Here is a 19,689-nt window from a genome sequence, read left to right on the forward strand (position 1 = left end):
GCCAAGTGGTGTAGAGCATCTGCAAAGTAGATTAATAGAGGTTGTTTTGGTGGTGGCAGCTAAAACCTAGGGGCACGTTGAAAGTCCTGGAAGAAATTTCATAATGAGTTAATAATGTATGCCTCATGCTGCTTATTAACTTATAATAGAATCAGTGTTTTAAAACCATGTTTCTGGTCAAATTTTAATCAGATATTAACTTAAATTTTTACGTACTTTTTCCTCCTTGTAGAGTCTTCCTAATATTCTCACCGATGATCGATTTAAAGTTATGTTTGAGAACCCTGACTTCCAAGTAGATGAAGAGAGTGAAGAATTTAGGCTTCTGAATCCACTTGTTTCAAAAATTAGTGAAAAAAGGAAGAAGAAACTAAGACTCTTAGAGCAACAAGAACTTCGTGAAAAAGTAATGTACTCCTTATCAGTTAGAATTAGCTACTGTTTCTTTAATGTAATGTTTTCTTTGTAAGTTAGAAGAGTCTTTGATTATACTTGAGATGTAATTAATTCCATATTAAGTGTTTGACATTCGGCTTAGGAGTATTATCTTATTTAATTAAAGGCATTTCTCCTGATGCATGCAGTAGAGCAGCTGTTAGGCACTCATTAATGGGCCAGTGCTGCTTCAGAGAAACCAAGGGGTCTGTGTTTGACTGGGGGAAAGGAGTTGCTGCTTACTATTTTTATTCTCAGGAAGAGGAGGAAGAGCCGGAAGGAAAACCAAGTGATGCAGAAAGTTCGGAGAGTTCAGATGATGAAAAAGCCTGGGTTGAAGAGGTCAGGAAGCAACGCAGACTCCTCCAGCAGGAGGAAAAAGTGAAGCGGCAGGAACGACTCAAGGAGGACCAGCAGACAGTCCTAAAGCCCCAGTTTTATGAGATCAAAGCAGGAGAAGAATTTAGAAGCTTCAAAGATTCTGCCACAAAGCAGAAACTGATGAAGTGAGTAGCACTGCCTGAGTGCACAGTTGACATGTAACCAAGCCCTTGCTTTTCCTCTCTGGCACATTGCCCTAAAGATGACATTTCTGTCTTTGGATGATGGAGGTGCAGAGGGTGGAGGGGACGAGGGAAGCGGGGGAGGTAAGGCCGTGCAGGAGGTGATGTGAGGGAAGCACCCAGGAGGCCTGAGGGGAGCGTCGCTATTGAAGTACAGTGGTCTCTAGGGGATTTACTTATTTGTCACAACTTTTTGAGGTATAGTTTACATGCAGTAAAATACAGGGTAGAGGGAGCCTTATGAGTATCAGTGGAACACTTTTAAGCTGCAGAAGCCACACACTTTCCTTGTCCTTGTTTTTTCCCCATGGGGTTCCCTCACCTACAAATACTTACTCTGTGCCCTACAGATCAGTGGTTTGAAGCCTTTTGGACAGTGGTTGCTAGGAGATGACAACTTTTCTGCTTCTTCACAAAGTTATTTTAAAAAATTAGAACCTCGGTTATGTTTACCCCATCTCACTTTACCTGGTTATTGAAAAGGTTACTTGGAAAATTGCCAGAAATTTTAAGTCTTTTTCAGGAAAATTGAGAGATTGAAAAGAGTGGTATTCTAGAATAGGCAAATATGTAGAAAGAGGCAGAAAGTAGAATGGTGGTTGCCGAGTGTTTCATGGGTACAGAGTTTCAGGTTGGATTATGAAAATGTTCTGGAAATAGTTGGTAGTGGCGGTTGTACAACAGTGTGAATGTACTTAATGCTGCTGAACTGTCTACTTAAAAATGGTTAAAATGGTAAGTTTTATGTTATAAATATTTACCACCCTTCCAAAAAAATTAACCTTCCCCAAAAAAGGTAGTTTTATTTGAATAATTTTCAGTCGTCAGGAGTCTGAGTCAGGAACAAGCTAGGTGTCAAGCCCAAGTTGTATATAAACTCTAAATTATGCAAGTCTCTGCTTTGAGAATTCCTAGGCAAAGTATTGATGCACAAGATTGGAATATGATAGACGGTCACAGGAGATGTCTTAAAAGAATAGTGGAATGTCTGGGGAGCCAAGGGAGCAGTCTTGAGGCGGAGCAAGAGGAGTGGGCAGAATAGACGAGGTGTTAGGCTGGGGTCAGTACATTTCTGTACCTTGTACTTCTCCAGCTCCCAGCTCTCCATGCAGGAGAAGGTGTTTTCTCCGAAGTGGGAGGAGGAAAAGGGTGGGGAGGACATCAGTGAACAGGTGGAATTGTTTCTGGGGTTGAGATATGTTTTATTCATCTTTATTTCACCAGCTTCTAGCAAATATCTGCAACACCAGATGTAGTGAATCCTTGAATTTAGAATTCAGAAGCACCTCAAAATTCTGGTTCTGATGAACTAACTAAAGATATGTCCATGAATAAAGAAGCCAGTGGAGTTGACCCTTGAACAACTCGAGGGCTAGGAGTGCCAACCCCCTGCAAAGTAAAAAATGTGCATTTAGGCCGGGCATGGTGGCTCACGCCTGTAATCCTAGCACTTTGGGAGGCCGAGGGGGGCGGATCATGAGGTCAGGAGATGGAGACCATCCTGGCCAACATGGTAAAACCCCGTCTCTACTAAAAATATAAAACTTAGCTGGGTGTGGTGGCACGTGCCTGTAGTCCCAGCTACTCAGGAGGCTGAGGCAGGAGAATTGCTTGGACCCGGGAGGCAGAGGTTGCAGTGAGCCGAGATCACGCCACTGCACTCCAGTCTGGCAACAGAACTAGACTCCATCTCAAAAAAAAAAAAAAAAAGAAAAAAAAAAATATATATATATATGCATTTCACTTTTTGTGTTATTTATTTTCACTAGAAAGTCTAGACCTAACACATACAACTTTTGATTTCCCGAAAACTTCATTTTTTTTTTTTTAACCTTCCTGGTGACTGAGAACCTAGAATATCCCCGAAAACTTTACTAATAGCCTACTGGTAACCAGAATTTTTAACAGTCAGGGGTCAATTACCACATATTTTGTATGTTCTATGTATTGTATACTGTACTCATACAATAAGATAAGCTGGAGAAAAGCAAATGTTATTAAGAAAATCATAAGGAAAGGAAAATATATTTATTCATTAGGTGGGAGAGGATCATTGTAAAGGTCTTCATCCTTGTTGTCTTCATGTTGAGTGGTCTGAAGAGGAAGAAGAGAAGGGATTGGCCTTCCTGTCTCGGATGGCAGAGTCAGAAGAGGAGGAAGTGGAAGGGAGGCAGGGGAGGCGAGTAATGGTGTTAACTTTTTTTGGAAAAACTGCGTGTATAAGTGGAGCAGTGCAGTTCAAACCCATGTCATTCAAGGGCCAACTATAATGTTCCTGGTATCTTTTGAAGGTGTTTTCTTTACTGACCAACCTCACTTTTTAAAATAACCACTTTCTTGAGATATAATTTATGTAACATACAATTCATCTGCTTAAAGCATGCAGTTCACTGGTTTTTAGTATATTCACAGAGTTCTGGAACTATCACCTTAATTTTAGAACATTGTCATCACCCCAAAAAGAAACCCCACGCCTTATGGGCAGTCACCCCACATTTACCCTACCCCATCTCCCATCCTGAGGCAGCCACTAGTTTACTTTTCTGTCTCTTATCGATTTGCCTATTCTGACATCTCATGTAAAAGGAACTGTATAATGTGTGGCCTTTTGTGGCTGGCCTCTTTCCCTTAGTACAGTGTCTTTAATGTTCATCCGTGTTGTAGCATCTATCAGTGTAGTCAGCCCTCTGTATCCAAGGGTTCCTCATCCATAAATTCAACCAATATGGGTTGAAAATATTCAGAAAAAATTTGTAACTGTACTGAACGTGTACAGACTTTTTTCTTGACTTTATTCCCTAAACAATAGTATAACAACTATGCATGTAGCATTTACATTGTATTAGGTATTATAAGTAATCTAGAGATAATTTAACATATAGGAGAGGGTGTGCACAGGTTATATGGAAATAACCACACCATTTTATACAACTTGAGCATCCATGGATTTTAGTATCCAAGGGAGGTCCTGGAACCAATTCCCCAGCGGATACCAAGGGACAACTCCACTCCATTTGTTTTTATTACCAAGTAATATTCCAGTGTATGTATAGACCAGTTTATATATCCCTTCGTCAGTTGATGGACATCTGGGTAGTTTCCACTTTTTGGCTTTTATGAATAATGCTGCTATGAACATTGGTTTATACAGTTTTACATGTGTTTTGCATATGTTTTCATCTATGTGCAAGAATTGGAAGAAATTGCTGGTCATATAGTAACTCTATGTTTAGCCTTTTCAGAAACCGGCAAACTTGTCCACAGGCTGTGCCATTTTACATTCTCCAGCAGCGTGTGCAGCCTCACTTTTTATACAGCTGTTATGCGTAGGTGTTTTACTGGGAGTCCTGCTTGGTTTGTGCTGTTCTGGTTCTGTGGAGTAAGTTTATTTGTTGAGTATATGCTGTTTTTGTCTTGCTCTATTTACTGCTTTATCTCTGGCTCTTGAATAAGTACTTAGAATAGAGTGGGCACTTGAGAAATACTTGCTGAAACTGTGAATCTTTTTTGCCATGACAACATATCAGGCAACTCAGAAGTTACTCCTTCAAGATCTGCTGAGAAAGGACTCCTTTTCCCCATAGCCATTGACCAGGAAAATCTGGGAGCAGTTGTTTTGAGTGTAACCACAGCAACAGGAGGCTGTGATTTGGGGGTAGGCGGTCTGACTAATCTCTCTAACATTCTTCCTTTTGCCTGGGGGCTGTAGTAGGATATGGAGGTATAAAACAAAGAGGATAAAAATTTGTATCTAAGAATAACCCATAGCAAGGTGAATAAACTGCAGTTAAACATTCTAAGTTAAATATCACCAAGTTAAACATTCTTACTAAGTTAAATATAACCAAGTTAAACATTCTTACTAAGTTAAATATCACCAAGTTAAACATTCTTACTAAGTTAAATATCACTAAGTTAAACATCCTTTTTGAGAACTATATAAGTGATAATATTTACATGAGTATTTGGTGAAGCATTAAACCATGATCCTTCAGAGAACTAAAGTGACTCTGTATGTTTATTCTGCAAGTTACCGCAAGCCAGTCAACAAGAGACAACATCAGATTGAATGTGTTATATTTAAATGTTCACTTGGACTTGCCTAGCTTTAAAACTGTTTCTATAAAGGGAAAGGTGGATCGTGAATGGTAGCTGGAGACTTGAGTGAGCTGTCTGCGTTGCTTGGTGTGGTCATATGGCTTTAGATAAACACGTGTGTCTGTCGACACATATTTTTATGCCTTACAGTGGGCTAACTTTGTTTGTGAGTCTGTTCATCCACTTATCAGCCTCTCCACCACCCATTCATTCATCAAGCATTTATCAACTGCTCAGTGCGAGCATACCAGCATTCTAGACCCAGGTGATGGGAAGAACGACATGGCCTGCGTACCTGAAGCGCTCATGGGAAAGGAGCATAAGAAGGAAGGAGCTGAATTTGGGGAGCCTTGAAATCATATGGAAACTGGTTGTGGAAAGATGCAGAGTGGAGCATTCAGGGCTGGTGGGAAAGATCGCATTCCTGGCAGAGGCACGGCGCAGCCACAGGCAGGCCATGCGAAGGGTTGGGGGGTGCCTTCCTACAGCCAGAGCATGGGGTGCCTGAAGGGGTAGCCGAGCAAGCACTGGAAAGCCACGATCTTACAGCTTAGATGAATGGGATCCAATCTATTCCAACCCCTCCCCTAGTGTTGTAAATACTTTTGTAATAAAAGCAGTGCATGTTTGTTGTAGCAAATAAAAACATAGGCATAAAAAGTCCCTATTCCCAGAAACCCATTAGCAGAATATCTCCATTTTAGAAAGACAATGTGCGGAGAACCTGGACACCCAGAGACCAGCTCTCAAACCATTAGAATCATCCCAGTTAGAAGGGCCACAGGCCTGAACGATGGGGTGGAGAGGAGCAGACAGACCAGAAGACTAAGAGTGAGAAAGAAAAACGGGCAGAAACTCCACCATCAGTTCCTAATAATATCAAAGGAGAAGGGAATAGTCAGGGATGACGTAGAGATGTCTGGCAATGTTGCCATTGAGGTAAAAAATACAGAATGCAAAATAGGTTTAAGGCTAAAAGTAATGAGCTGGGTTTTGTGCACATTAAATAAAGGAGCCCATGCGTCTTCTGTGTCACATTCAGTAAGCCAGTGGCAGTGTCCATCGGGCCCAGGAAGAGGAGGCTGGAGATGTCAGTTTGAGAGATACCAGCCTTTATTGTGTGGTCAAGATCACGAATGAAAAGAGATTTAGCGTCATTGTATAAAGTAAGATTAGGGCTAAGAATGGAAGCTCGGGGAAAAACAAATATTTTACTTGAATCTGTGATAAAATCCATACCATACACCTCTCTAGAGAAAAATACAAATGCCTGTGATGTATTTGCATAGAATTTTAGAGACCTCACAGATGTACTGATTGCCTAGGACTAAAAACTCTGTTAGAAAGCAGACAGAGGAGAAGATGGACAGTAAAAATACTGGAGTTGTCAACAAGCTGAGAGGAAAACTGGAAAGGGCCAAACCTGGAGCGTGTCTCAGGGAAGGGAGTGGTCCTGACACCCATCGGAGTAGAGAGGCCCAGGCATGAAGGCTGGGAAAAGGCCAGTATGTGGATGGCCTCACTGGCACTCGTTTCTCAGTCCTGCCAAATGGCCAACTGCAATAGAGACACGAGTGACTGGGAGATAGAAAACACAGTAAACAGTTAGTGTAGGTGAGTCTTTCAAGAAGTTTGGTAGTGAAAGAAAGGGATGAAAGCCAATAACTTGATGGAAAGCGGTTTATAGACTTGAGAGACGTGATTTGTTAGTAGGCAGAGAAGACTCAGCCACAGAAAGTGGGTAGTAAGGAATTGAGAGAATTGAGTCAGTTGATAAAGTAGCATCTGGTAAGGAACCGGGTGGCAGTGGGCCCGAGTACCAGGTAAGGAGAGCCTCAGAAAAGACAAGGTATGCATCCTCAGAGACATGGAGGAAAGAAGTCCAGATGCGTGGACATAGGGGAAATCATTCTGGTTAGAGGTAGAAAGATTGGGAAAGCCATGCTTGTTGGCCTCAGGAATCTGGGCACATCAGCCTTTTCTGGTATCTGGAGCAGCCGTGACCTGCAAGGTATAGGAGTGGAGCTGTGTGTGTTGGTGAACAGTGGAGGAAGAGAGTCCTTAGAATGAAAACTCTCCACGTTTCAGTTGATGGGGATAACTTCTCTCCTTGGGTAGTCAATACTAGCTGCCAGGCAGCCTTTCAGTTCCATTTATGAAAGCATTCTTTGAAGTACCTGCCCTGTGGTAGGTCCTAGAAATTCAAAGATGTTTAAGACAGTCCCTGCCTTTGGGGAACTCATCTTCTTCACCGGGTAGCTTGGTAGCTTTGGGTGAGCTTTTTATCGTGTCTGCAACATTATCCACTTTGTGAATTAATATGGCATGTTTTTACTCTTCAGCTCACATTCCTCTGATAGTGGATAAGAGCTGAGGTAATGCAGCTTTGTTTTAATATAAGCATTTAAAAATCTAATCTGGAAAGTAATTAAATTCCAGGCTTACATTTTTAAAAAGAGAATCTTGTATTACTCAAGGAATACGTCCTCAGTACTATGTAGGCATGTTATCATTGTAACACTTAAGAGTGTGGACTGAAGGTTAAAGCCTCTCCTGTCCCCCACCTCCCTCCCTGAGGTCATGGCTGCATGTGCACCATACTTCTCTCCTTTAAAAAATGCATTCATTCCTGTATGTGTTCACACTCACACATCTATACCTGTAGCTTTTTTTCTTTAACATGAATGGTTCATACTCCTCATGTTATTTTTTGAGATGGGTCTCATGCTGTCGCCCAGGCTGGAGTGCAGAGGCACAATCATGGTTCACTGCAGCCTCGACCTGCTGGGCTCAAATGATCCTCCCACCTCACCCTCCTGAGTAGCTGCGACTACAGGCCACCACATGCGGCTAATTGTTAAATTTTTTGTCCAGATGGGGTCTCATTTTGTTGCCCAGACTGGTGTTGAACTTCTGGCCTCACAACATCCTCCTGCCTCAGCCTCCCAAAATGCTGGAATTGCAGGCATGAGCCACTGTGCCCAGCCTAATTATACTGTTTTAACTTGCTCTTTTCATTTAGCAGCAAGTGTTGGAAATGTTTCTTTACAAGTACAGTAGGCTTACCTTCTGGCTGCATAAATACTTCATAAGGTGGGTGTGCTGTGATGTATGTTGTTCCTCTGACGATGGGTGTTGAGGTTGCTGCTTTTTCTCTTTCCCTTTTCACAGTCACAGATATGTGTATGCACACGGACAAGTATTTCTTTAAAGTGTATTCCTAGTAGGAGTTTGCTGGATCAGCGGGGGTATGCGATAGAGACTGCCAGATCACCCTCCAAAAAGGCTTGAGCACTTTGCACTCTGGCCAGAGCGCCTGTTTCCCCACACTCCAGCAACGCCGGATATTAAGAATCTTTTACATCTTCGTTATGCCCATAGATGAAGCATCAGATTTCATGGTTGCCTGAGTTTAAGTCTCTTGAAATAGGGCCTTTCAAGCAACACATGGAAACGGAAAGCATTCAAATAAAGTTTTTACTAAACCTTATGGCATATGTAAATATTTGTCAAAGGTAGTTATTTAAAGCAAAGTACTTTAAATTTAAAAAATACTTAATCCTTTATCTGTGGATTCTCTTTCTCCATTTTCTAGTTTATTCCCTCCGGTGTAGACTATGGAGCGGGGGCTCCTTTAATTAGAGTTAATTAACTCTTCTCAATTTTGTCCTGAAGCACATACCTTTATGAATATGACCCCCACCCCCACACTGCCCCTTCCATGCAGTGGGATTCAAAACCTCTCATCTGAGGAGCATTGAGTTTTAATTAAATATGTGTGTGTGCGCGTGTGTTCGTATTTTAAAACCCCAAAGTAAATTAGTCAGCCTCCCTGGTGCATCTAAATATTTAATTTGATTTTCTTCCTTGTAGTTTCTGCCCACTTTCCTTTTTATTTTAAGATAAATTTACTAATAATTTAGGTTCTTCCCCTGGGAGCCTTCTGCATTCTACACTGAGTAATTCTACCCACTTTCAACATTGTAAAGCCTCTATTTTCTTAGCAATCACAAGTTTGGGGATTGTTTTTATCTACTTGTTCCAATTAGATTTTCCCCTAGAATCCTTTACTATACACCAATGAAAAAGTCCCCCATGGCTGTCAGACCTAAAGTAAAGCCTAGGCAGGGAAAAGAAACAGGGGCGGGGCAGGGAGCGGGGGAGGGGAGAGGAGGGGGAGGGAAAGGCCAATTCTGCCATCCTCCTCTGCCACCTGCCAGTGTCCTGGAAGAAACATGCTGAGAAGCGCATGCAGCGTGGTGTTCTGCCTTTTGTTTTTCTGTTCAATAAGGAATTTTCAGGTGTTCCTACAGCAGTGTCTGCTTAGGTCATCTCTGACCAAAGTCACACTCAAGAAGCAGGCTGTGGAACTGCTGGTTAGCAAACGCTTTCAGTAAACTGACTTTCAAAGGGAGGGAAGTGGAACTTCTTTAATGTAGAAATCTCCACACACGGTCTCTGTCTGTGTCTGATCTTCTGCCATGGTTTGTTCCAAAACTCAGCTTGTCTTTCCAAATAGCCTAGACAGAACAAGTTTTTACAAGTGCACATTGAAAGTACATTGAGAGAAACCCCAGAATGTGTATGCCCTATCATGGAGGAAGTAAGGTCATTCTTAACAGAGTAATAATTGCTCACAATTTACTAGCAAAGTCTTTTTCTTCCTAAATTAGTGTTTTCTGTATACCATCTTCTCTCAGTGGTTCTATAGTTATTCAGAATTCCTGTTAACTTTTTTTTTTAAGTGAAAGCAAGTTTATTAAGAAAGTAAAGGAATAAAAGAATGGCTACTCCATAGGCACAGCAGCCCTGTTAACTTTGAAACCTCAGAGTTTATAGCTATGAAAAGAAAGAAGAAGAATGACATGAACAGGTTGAGGGATTTGCTGAGGCTCACATAATTCACATGCATGCCAGAGTCCGTTTACACTTCACTTTTGAATTGTTCGGGAAAAAAAAAAAAAAGCTAACCTAAATCTTCATTTCATTCCGTTTCTCATGTGGAAGCTTGTCATTGAGAATACTTAATGGACAAGTTTCCTGAACAAAACTGTGTAAATCAAGTGTGGCCTGACACTTGCCTAGAAACCAGCAATTCTGAAATTGGAATCCTGCTTAGAACTGAATCCTTACGTGGCCTGCAGCAAGTCATTTCACATCTTACCTCCCTTTTTTGCCATCTATAAAGGATAAATACTTCTGTCTCAGGGATGTTGAAAGGATTAATTAGTTAGTCTATAAAGAACTTTGAAGATGAAAAGTACTTTAAAAGTGCTTCTTAATAACATTATTGCTTAGAAAAGAGTGCCACTTTTATGCTAACCACTTTATGTCTCAAATTATATAAAGAAGGTATGTTTAGTACATTACTACGAGTTGTAAACTAGAGATAAATTTCACATGGTGTGAGCATCAAACATTAGCTTCAGAATTTCAAAGAAGCATCCCTTTGTCTTAAGGATCATTTAGGAGCTGTGCTCTCCTCAGTAGTTAGTTACAAAGATCATATTTCAGGGAAAAAAAGACTCTTTCACACAGTTCAGCCTTTTTCTTTCTTCAGTCAGGTTTCTTAGCCATCACTTTAAAGGGCTGCATTGAATTTGATCTGGGGCAGGGAGGACAGGAGACAGTATACTATTTTTGAGGAGGGAACAGAATAGAAGAGAACCATATTCTTTGTCTTCCCTCGCATCTCTCTCAATCTTATCAGGGGGATAGGAATCTATTGCTTTAGCCATTTCTAGAAAAGTTAGAGTAACTGTTTAAACTTACTGCAAATATATATCATTAGGCTTAATTCAGTTTATTTCCCTCTAAACCAAGTTAACAAAAAGGGCCAGTGTTCTAGTTTACAATAAAACATTATTATAACTTGCAGTGAAGTTTCATATAATGGGTACAAAATTCATACTTAACGTCTTTATTGGAAAGCAGAGGGGGATTATGTTAATTACACAGATGACAGTGAAATGCAGGGCACTGCAGACTGTAACAGAGACAGATTATATAAAGAGAGCCTAGAAAAATTTGGAAAATGTGATCAAGAAATGAGATTTAAATTTGGAATAAAGTATGTCAGAAAGAGTAAGTCAAGTAAGAAACTAAAAGGAAAGATACCTGGAGAGATAGCAGTGGCTAGAGCTGAATCAGGTAGAATTACCCAAAGTGTAATTGCTTTTGTTTTCTCTCAGCGTCATCAGATTCATGTTTCAAGCTGTTCATGCTGTGGAATGATGGCTTGCAGTCTACAGAGTTAAGACTGAGTGAAGGAAAAACGAGAATTATCATAGCTCTTCTCTGTGGCTTGACCTGGAGGACTTAATTTGTGCTCATTCCTTTGTAAAAGGTGGACGAGTGGCCAAAATACTCACATACCTAATTTGTGTATTGTTTAAATATATCATTATATCATAAATGCCATTGACCATTATGATCAATTACAGGCTTCAGGAGTAGATTGCTCTTTGCATTTGGTCTTCAGAAATATGATTGATTTTAGTAAGAAAAGTAGCAGGCATTGAAGTGTTTGGTCCTGCCACTTAAGATATTAAATTAGTGGGTGTTTTTGCCAGCCATTGTTTTACAGTCTATCTCTGGAATATGAATAATGACTATTTGAATGCACCTAATTCTTTCAATTTATTGTGTTAAATGAATGATATTTTCTGTTTACATGTGTAAACATTTTTCTTCACTATCAATTCTAATCAAAACTTGTTTCAAATGGTAAATTAAAACATAATTTTGATTAATGTGGCATTCTTTTGAATTTCCCATAGCAAAACCCTTGAAGATCGTTTGAAAATTGAAGCAAAAAATGGGACATTGAGTGTATCTGACACCACCGTTGGCAGCAAACAATTGACATTCACGTTAAAGAGGGTGAGTTGTCTTTTATTGTTATTTTTTAATTCACAAAAGAAAAATAGGCTTTCAATAGTGTTTGTGTGTGTGTCCTCAGAGCAGCCTTCTCAATGCTTTTCCCCTATTGAGGAAGCTGTGTTCCCTGTTCTAGCATTTTCCTTGCAACCAGAGTCCCTGGTGGGCCAAGAGCACAGTGTGTGACTGCAGCAGAGCCAGGAATGTCACTGGTGTCCCAAGGGAGACAGGGAGTTAGTGGCCCTGGAGTTAGCTCTGTTGGAGATGAACCAGCCGTCTTGGTTTCTGGATTGCTCTGTGGCCTCAGGTGCGGCTTATAAAGCAGAAGTCCCATCCTGACCCTCTAAAGATGTAGGGCTACTACATCCTGACCCTCTGAGGATGTAGGGCTACCTCGCATGTATATGGACTTTGAAGAAGACCGGGAATTGGCGAGTTCTGATAACTTGTGACAGTCACACCCAGCTTGCCCAGATACTATCATTTTAGAAGACAGACTACTCTGCCGGTGGTCATCCTATTCTAAGTTGATTTATAAGATGCATTTTTTTTAGCCAGTGGTAATAGTACCTGTCACACATTGTAGGAGGAGTAAGCTGCTTAAATATTTACTGTTAACTGGATACAGTTTTATTTCTCAAAAAAATTTTTTCTCATTCAAAGTCAGTCCTCTTCAATATAGTCACCAAATAGAAAAGAATGACAAAGATTTCATCCCTTTTTTTTTCCATAAGCAGTAGTAGGGAGATTATTCTTTTTTAAAATTGAGATATAATTCACAGACTATATGCATCCTTTTAAAGTGTACAATTCAGTGATTCTTAGTGTATTCACTGAGTTGGGCAACCATCACACTGTGTAATTCCAGAACATTTTTCATCACCCCAGAAAGAAGCCCTATACCCTTTAGCATTTACCCCCATCTTTTCATCCCCCAGCCCGTGGCAACCACTAATCTACTTCCTGTCTCCATAGCTTTGCCTGTTCTGGACATTTCATACAAATGGAATCATTCAATGTGAAGTCTTTCATAACTGGCTTCTTTCACTGAGCATAATGTTTTCAAGGTTTATTCATTCAGTGGTGTAGCTTGCATTGGAATTGCATTTCTTTTTATGGCTGAATAATATACCATTGTACATATATAACACATTTTGCTATTCATTCGTTTTTTAAGGGACACTTGGGTTGTGTTCTTTTGGGGGAAGCAATTAATAATTGGCTGTGAAAATCAATGTGTAAATTTTTGCATGAACATGTGTTTTTATTTATCTTGGGTCTATACCTAGGAGCGGAATTGCTGGGTCATACAGTGTAGCTATTTAACTTTTTGAGAAACCTGTCAGACTGTTTTCTGACAGTGGCTGCACCATTTTACATTCCCACCAAGCAGCGTATGAGGGTTGCAGGTTTTCCACATCCACACCAAACCTGTCTCGTCGGTCATCTTTATTATAGCCATGCTAGTGGGTGTGAGTGGTGTGTTGTTTGATTTGCAGGTCCCTAATGACTAATGAGTTGAGCATTTTATCATGTGCTTATTGGTCATTTGTGTGTCATCTCTGGAGAACTACCTCATCACATCCTGTACCCATTCATCTCTGATTTCTCTAAAATTTTCCCAACGTGCATCCAGGAGGCTTGCCAAGTAATAAAAAACTTCATTATTCTAAGTGCAAAAAGCTTTTCAGTTAATTCTGTCTGCTGAGAGCAAATTTGCCCTCTTACATTTATCACTTACGTAAGCCAAATACACATTCAGAGGGACCTCATTGTGCCTGTTCCTAATTTCTTATCAATTTTCTTTATACCTGGAAGCATTCGTTGATTCCCTCTGAAACTCAAGTGATGTCAAATGGGGCAGGAGCAGCATAGCCTGGAAGGATCCCAGGTCTGCAGCACAGCCACCTCAGCTCCTGCAGAGGCCCCTCTGCTGGGTTGAGTGAGCACCTACCTTGCAGTAACATGAAAATACAAGCCTTTTCCCACTGTTTTTAAATTGGGAGGTACTGAGTTGAAGATCAGTTTAAAATTTGTAGTAAAATGAAAATAAGATGGCTCCGAAATTATATTTTTGTTTATAAAAAAAGTATTAAGAATTGCTTTAAATGGCCTCATAACTGAATCAAGCAGAGGCTTTGAAACTGTTTTGAGGACTGTGTCAATTAATGTTTGATGTGTGTGTTTCCTTACTTGACAGACATTTTAATTATTAAATCTCAGTTTTACTTGAGTTCTAGTTTACAGTAAATTTTACTTATTCAGGCAGTTGTTCATAGAAGTCTCTTTTTATACTGCATGTTCGATATGCTCAGGTAGAATCTTGAGTTTTTCCTATGTTTGCATATGTACCTCCTAAAATTTCAATAAAATTGAAGAGAGAAAATCCATGCTTTAATGTCATTTAAAATTGTATAGTGGCAAAACTGGGATTCAGTCACAAATCTAATTTTAAAATGCCATTTAGTACAGTTCCTCATCAAGCCTGAGACTGTTGCTGATACAAATGTGCCTGTTTGCACCTGTCCTCCTCCTCCCTCTGTGACAGGAGTGCTGGAGGCTGTGGTGAAGTAGTCGGGAAGAGAAGGCAGAAACACCCAGGAGAAGCGCTAATGGCCCATAGATCCCATCCTCCTGAATGCGCCACGTGGCGGCAAGGCCTTCCAGATGCAGCCTTGGGAGAGAGGCTAGTCATAGTCCTTTTTCTGCATGGAAATTTGTCTGCAGAACAATAGTCACTGCTTACAAGCTCCTCTCGAAGCTCCTACCTTGGTGGAGAAAGTCTGGCAGAGCTTCCCAAAATGTGTTCCAGGAGATGTAAATGGTGACTCTGGAAGATTACTTTTGCCATCAGACAGATAAGGGAAAAACCTTGGACTGATGTCCATGTTGAAGACTTATGAAGGTACCTTAACTTAGAAGCTCCAACACACACACCTTGTTTATCTGTATTTAGCACATAATTTTCCAAAATTATATGAAGAAACCCTTTTTTTTTTTTTTTGAGACGGAGTCTCGCTCTATTGCCCAGGCTGGAGTGCAGTGGCACCATCTCTGCTCACTGCACGCTCCACCTCCCGGGTTCACGCCATTCTCCTGCCTCAGCCTCCCGAGTAGCTGGGACTACAGGCAGCTGCCACCATGCCCGGCTAATTTTTTGTATTTTTAGTAGAGACACGGTTTCACCATGTTAGCCAGGATGATCTCGATCTCCTGACCTCATGATCCGCCCGTCTCAGCCTCCCAAAGTGCTGGGATTACAGGTGTAAGCCACCACATCTGGCCTGAAGAAACCCTTTTTAAATAAACCCTGATTAACATGAAGAATCGAAATATTGAGTAACTGGTGTTGGTTCACTTTACAGGGCTCCTGGTGGTGTCATCACTTGCTCAGCTAGGGAGCGTTAGAAGGAGTTCTGAGTTTTCCATTAACGCATGTGTATTGATGCCTGCCCTGTGCTGCATGCTAGGGACGGACATGGCTCTTGCCACCACAGTTCTCAGTGTACTGGGAGAGAGAGACAGCGGGTAAAAGTTATACACCTCTAATTATATCATTAGAACTGCGGCAAGTGCTTCAAAGGAGAGCAGAGGGCTGTGAGAGTGTTTGGTAAGGGACCAAACTTTGCACAGTTTCAGTAAGCACAGGACTGAACTGACATGTTATTTCTATTTTTTTTAAATCCTTCCGGTTGCTGCATGGAGAGTTGCCTCAAGGGATATTTGAAAGGAAGCAGAGCACGGGGAAGGCAGCTCCGTGGTGGCCATGCTTAGGAGCGGCAGCAGCCTGGGCTTGGGTGGGACCCTTTGAGACGGAGCACAGTGGAGGAGTTTGGGACGCACTTCAGAAGAATACACAGGACAGGATTTACTTTGAAAAGACAGTTGAAGAATAGTAATAGTCAGAGAAGGGACTTAAGAATTATTCAGAAACCCAGTTTAAGAACTTATTAGAATAGGAGAAATGCATCCTTTTTTTTTTTTTTGACATTACAAATTGCTTTCCTTCCCCGCTATTCTCTCACTTGCAACTCTTCAATTTTAGAAGAGTGGGTAATATCCACAAGAGGTGAATCCACTGGACACTTTCTCCTCAAGGGTAACATACAGATGCATGTGTTTTGTTAGGTGTGTGGAAAATACAGATCCTGGCTGGGTGCGGTGGCACACGCCTGTAATCCCAGCACTTTAGGAGGCCAAGGTGGGTGGATCACAAAGTCAAGAGATCGAGACCATCCTGGACAACATGGTGAAACCCCGTCTCTACTAAAAATACAAAAATTAGCCGGGTGTGGTGGCGGGTGCCTGTAGTCCCAGCTACTCTGGAGGCTGAGGCAGGGGAATCGCTTGAATCCGGGAGGCAGAGGTTGCAGTGAGTCGAGATTGTATCATTGCACTCCAGCCTGGCAACAGAGCAAGACTCCATCTCAAAAAAAAAAGAAAATACAGATCCCAGAGAAGCAGGTTCCCTGGGTGTCCATAAGACGGTGCTTTTCCGCTTTATCAACTGAGGCCCCTGACAGTGCTTTCTCAGTTTACCATCTGTGCAGTTCCACCACTAAGAATTTTTTTTTTTTTTTGAGCTTTACATTCAGGAGTTTGTATTTTCAAAACCATCAAATGTGTTTTTAAAACCGTATAGCTCTTACCTTTGTTGTGGATTCTGCAGTGATGCTCTTCTAAGAATTTCTGCTGAAAGTAGTTAAACCATTTGGCGCCAGGGATGGGGTAGGGAGGAGTTCCAGCTCCCATGTGAGCCAATGAGCATTGAGAACAAATGTGAGCACCTTTCCAGCAGTCAGCCCGAGAGTCCACATGGTTATCGCAGCTGTGAACGTGTGCATCGTCTGCCTGGCTTTTATCAGTGATTAATGAGAGCAGTTTGCTGCTTTTAAGGAGAAGTGGAGTTTTGGGAAACAGCTAAAAATTCTTTGGAGCAAGTTCTAGTGAATGAATGCTTTAATAACGTACTTTTAGTACATTTAAGTATTTTTTGTTTTTAAAAACAGTGGGAATAAACTAATGGCTCTAGTTTGTAAACAAAGATCTCTAAAAGGAAGTGGACACTCTTAAGTGATATCATCTTCTTAAGGTGGCTCTTGTGTAGGCTCTTTTAAAATATCCCAGTGGTTGTGTGAGTGTGTTGGTTGAAAAACCAGTCTCCTACTTTGTAGGAGGCTGGTCTGTCAGGGCCCTTCTCTTGCCTGGGGTTCAGAATTTCTGCTTTTGCATTGATGGTAAAAGTTGGCCTTGGTCCTGCTGTTTCTGCCAGGGTAGCATTTGTCAGAGCAGAGTCCAGGCAGCCCCACCATGTCCCCTGGAGCCTGTGGGCAGCATTTCTCCTGGCAGCAGTTCTGAGATTGGTGGTGGTACTGTTGGCAGCCTGACGGTTACCAGAAAAGAGGTATAGAATTTTCTCTCTTTCCCTCTACTCATTTCATTTTCTCTTTTAGTCTGAACAGCAGAAGAAGCAACAGGAGGCTGAGAAACTGCATCGACAAGAAAGGAAAAGACTCCGTCGTTCGGCCGGACACCTGAAGTCAAGACACAAAAGAGGACGGTCGTTTCATTGATTTGGGAAGTGGTCCTACCTGTGATTAGGGAGGGGTACGTCTCCCCCAAACTGATCATCGTTAGGGTGTTAAACACAGACGAGGAAACACACGTTTTTAAAGTTCATGTACTTTCTTGTACACAGAGGTAAAGGTTTGAAAACCTGTGCCTTGTGGATTGGACTTTGAAGCTGGCCCCGCCGACGGCCACCGCATAGCCCCAAGGGTGTGCTTGCAAGTCGTTGCTCCTTGGAAACATTGTCCTTTCCCCATGGCTTTAATCATGAAAACCAGGTTGGGGTTTTTTTTAATATTGTGAAATGTACACCATGAAATGAAAGGTTTATGCTGTGCTAGAAACCAAGGTTTATCATGCTCTAGGAACTTTTTTCTTGCACTGTCTACTGCCATTCATGATTAAACCATCCAGAAATACCATCCCTGTTTTACCTGTTGTCTGTGTATTGCTTGTGTTTGTGTTTATAAGTTTATGCTGATAGGTTTGTTTGGCTTGTTTATGTATTAGTTTGGGATTTGTTTTTAAATAATTTATACCAAGAGAGTATAATCTAATGGTGCAGGTTGAGAGCATCCCAAATCCGAAAATCTAAAACTGTTTGAGCACTGTATTTATCTGTTCTTGCACTGCTATAAAGAACTACCTGAAACTGGGTAATTTATAAGTAAAGAAAAGAGGTTTAATTGACTCACAGTTCTACAGGTGGTACAGGAAGCATGGCTGTGGAGGCCCTGGGAAGCTTACAATCGTGGCGGAAGGTGAAGCGGAAGTAGGCATGTCCTACATGGCTAGAGCCGGAGGAAGAGGGCAAAGGGGCAGATGCTACACACTTTCAAACACCAGATCTCCAAGAACTCACTAACATAGAATAGCAAGGGGGAAGTCTGCCCCCATGTTTCAGTCACCTCCCTCCAGGCCCCTCCTCCAACACCAAAGATTACAATTTGACATGAGATTTGTGTGGGGACACAGAGCAAAACCATATCAAGCACTGACATGACATTGGAGAAAAATGCTCATTAGAGCTTTTCAGGTTTTGGATTTTCAGATTTGGGATACTTGACTAGTAAATATAATACAGATATTCCAAAACACACAAAAAAACCAAAGTCTAAAAGACTTCTGGTCCCAAGCATTTCAGATAAGGGATACCCAACCTGTAATAATGGGAAACAAGCAGTAGAGGCTGTTGGTTAATCTTGGCACAAGTTTAATTACACGTTTTTTTTTTTTTCCTGTTTCTTAAGTACAGTCAAACATAAACTTACTGGAGGAAACATTTATAAAAATAAATATACTTTCATTTGAATAGCTTCTTTGAGAAAGACTCCAAGAAAATTTTTTTTTAATTAGACAAACGGTGGTGTGCACTTATAGTCCCAGCTACTGAGGAGGCTGAGGTGGGTTGCTTGAGCCTGAGAAGTCGAGGCCAGCCTGGACGACAGAGCAAGACCTGCGTCTCAAAAAAAGAAAAAAGAGAACCAACTTTGGTTTCCTTGGTTTTTCCAGCTTTGATGTGATTTAGGAGGTGCCTTTATAGGTTTTTAAGATTCTTTATATACAACTGAAATAGTAACTCTTTGGACTGTGAATGATACAGCCTAACTTCGAATGGCATAAGCCGAGAGGCAGAATGCATTAATTTACATCACCACGCTTGGGACATGGAACTGGCCTCAGGAACACCTAGATCCATGGCTCCACAGTCAGTCAGCTAGCACATGTGCACTCTATCTCTGTTTCCCTCTTTCTCTCTCTCTCCTTCCCCTACTCCCTCCCTTCCTCCTCCTGTCTTACCATTGTTCCTTCTCTCTTCAGGCCTCCCCTGCTCTCTTTTCCCTTTGTGTTTCCCGTCCCCCTGCCTCTGCTCTCTGTGCTGCTTCTGCTTCTGTGCAGATTGGCTTGTTCCCAAGGCAGGGAACAGCTCGGCCATGTGTCCACTTCTGTGGTCCGAGAAATGAGATCTGTTTACAGAAAAAAGGTGTGTGGAAGGTGGGGTATGTGCATATGTTCTTGTTCCTGGGGCACCCAGCCCCATTTGTGCTGTGGTACCAGGGAGTCCTCCAGCTGTTCCAAGCCCTGGACCGGTACTGTCCTTTTTCAGCTTCTTTCCCCCTAAACTCTTGCTCAATGTCCACCTCTT

The 19,689-nt window shown here is 41.5% G+C and overlaps 1 protein-coding gene across 11 annotated transcripts in view; it reads left to right on the plus strand.

Annotated features, from left to right (window-relative positions):
• The window catches only part of NOL10 (nucleolar protein 10), a 119,425-nt gene extending 101,460 nt beyond the window's left edge, over nucleotides 1-17,965 (plus strand). For 10 of the 11 annotated variants that reach the window (XM_525686.8, XM_016947059.4, XM_054678242.2 and 7 more), the window contains 4 exons: nucleotides 233-406; nucleotides 694-941; nucleotides 11,876-11,978; nucleotides 17,429-17,965. In XM_525686.8, coding sequence (XP_525686.2) covers nucleotides 233-406; nucleotides 694-941; nucleotides 11,876-11,978; nucleotides 17,429-17,548 — 645 coding nt within the window. In that variant the 3' untranslated portion in view covers nucleotides 17,549-17,965. Of the gene's footprint in view, nucleotides 1-232; nucleotides 407-693; nucleotides 942-11,875; nucleotides 11,979-14,523; nucleotides 14,881-17,428 lie in introns of all 11 variants that reach the window. The other variant, XR_001715130.4, reaches the window with a different exon arrangement.
• Nucleotides 17,966-19,689: the final 1,724 nt, after the last annotated feature.

Source organism: Pan troglodytes, chromosome 12 (genome assembly GCF_028858775.2).
Source record: "Pan troglodytes isolate AG18354 chromosome 12, NHGRI_mPanTro3-v2.0_pri, whole genome shotgun sequence".
NCBI lineage: Eukaryota > Metazoa > Chordata > Mammalia > Primates > Hominidae > Pan > Pan troglodytes.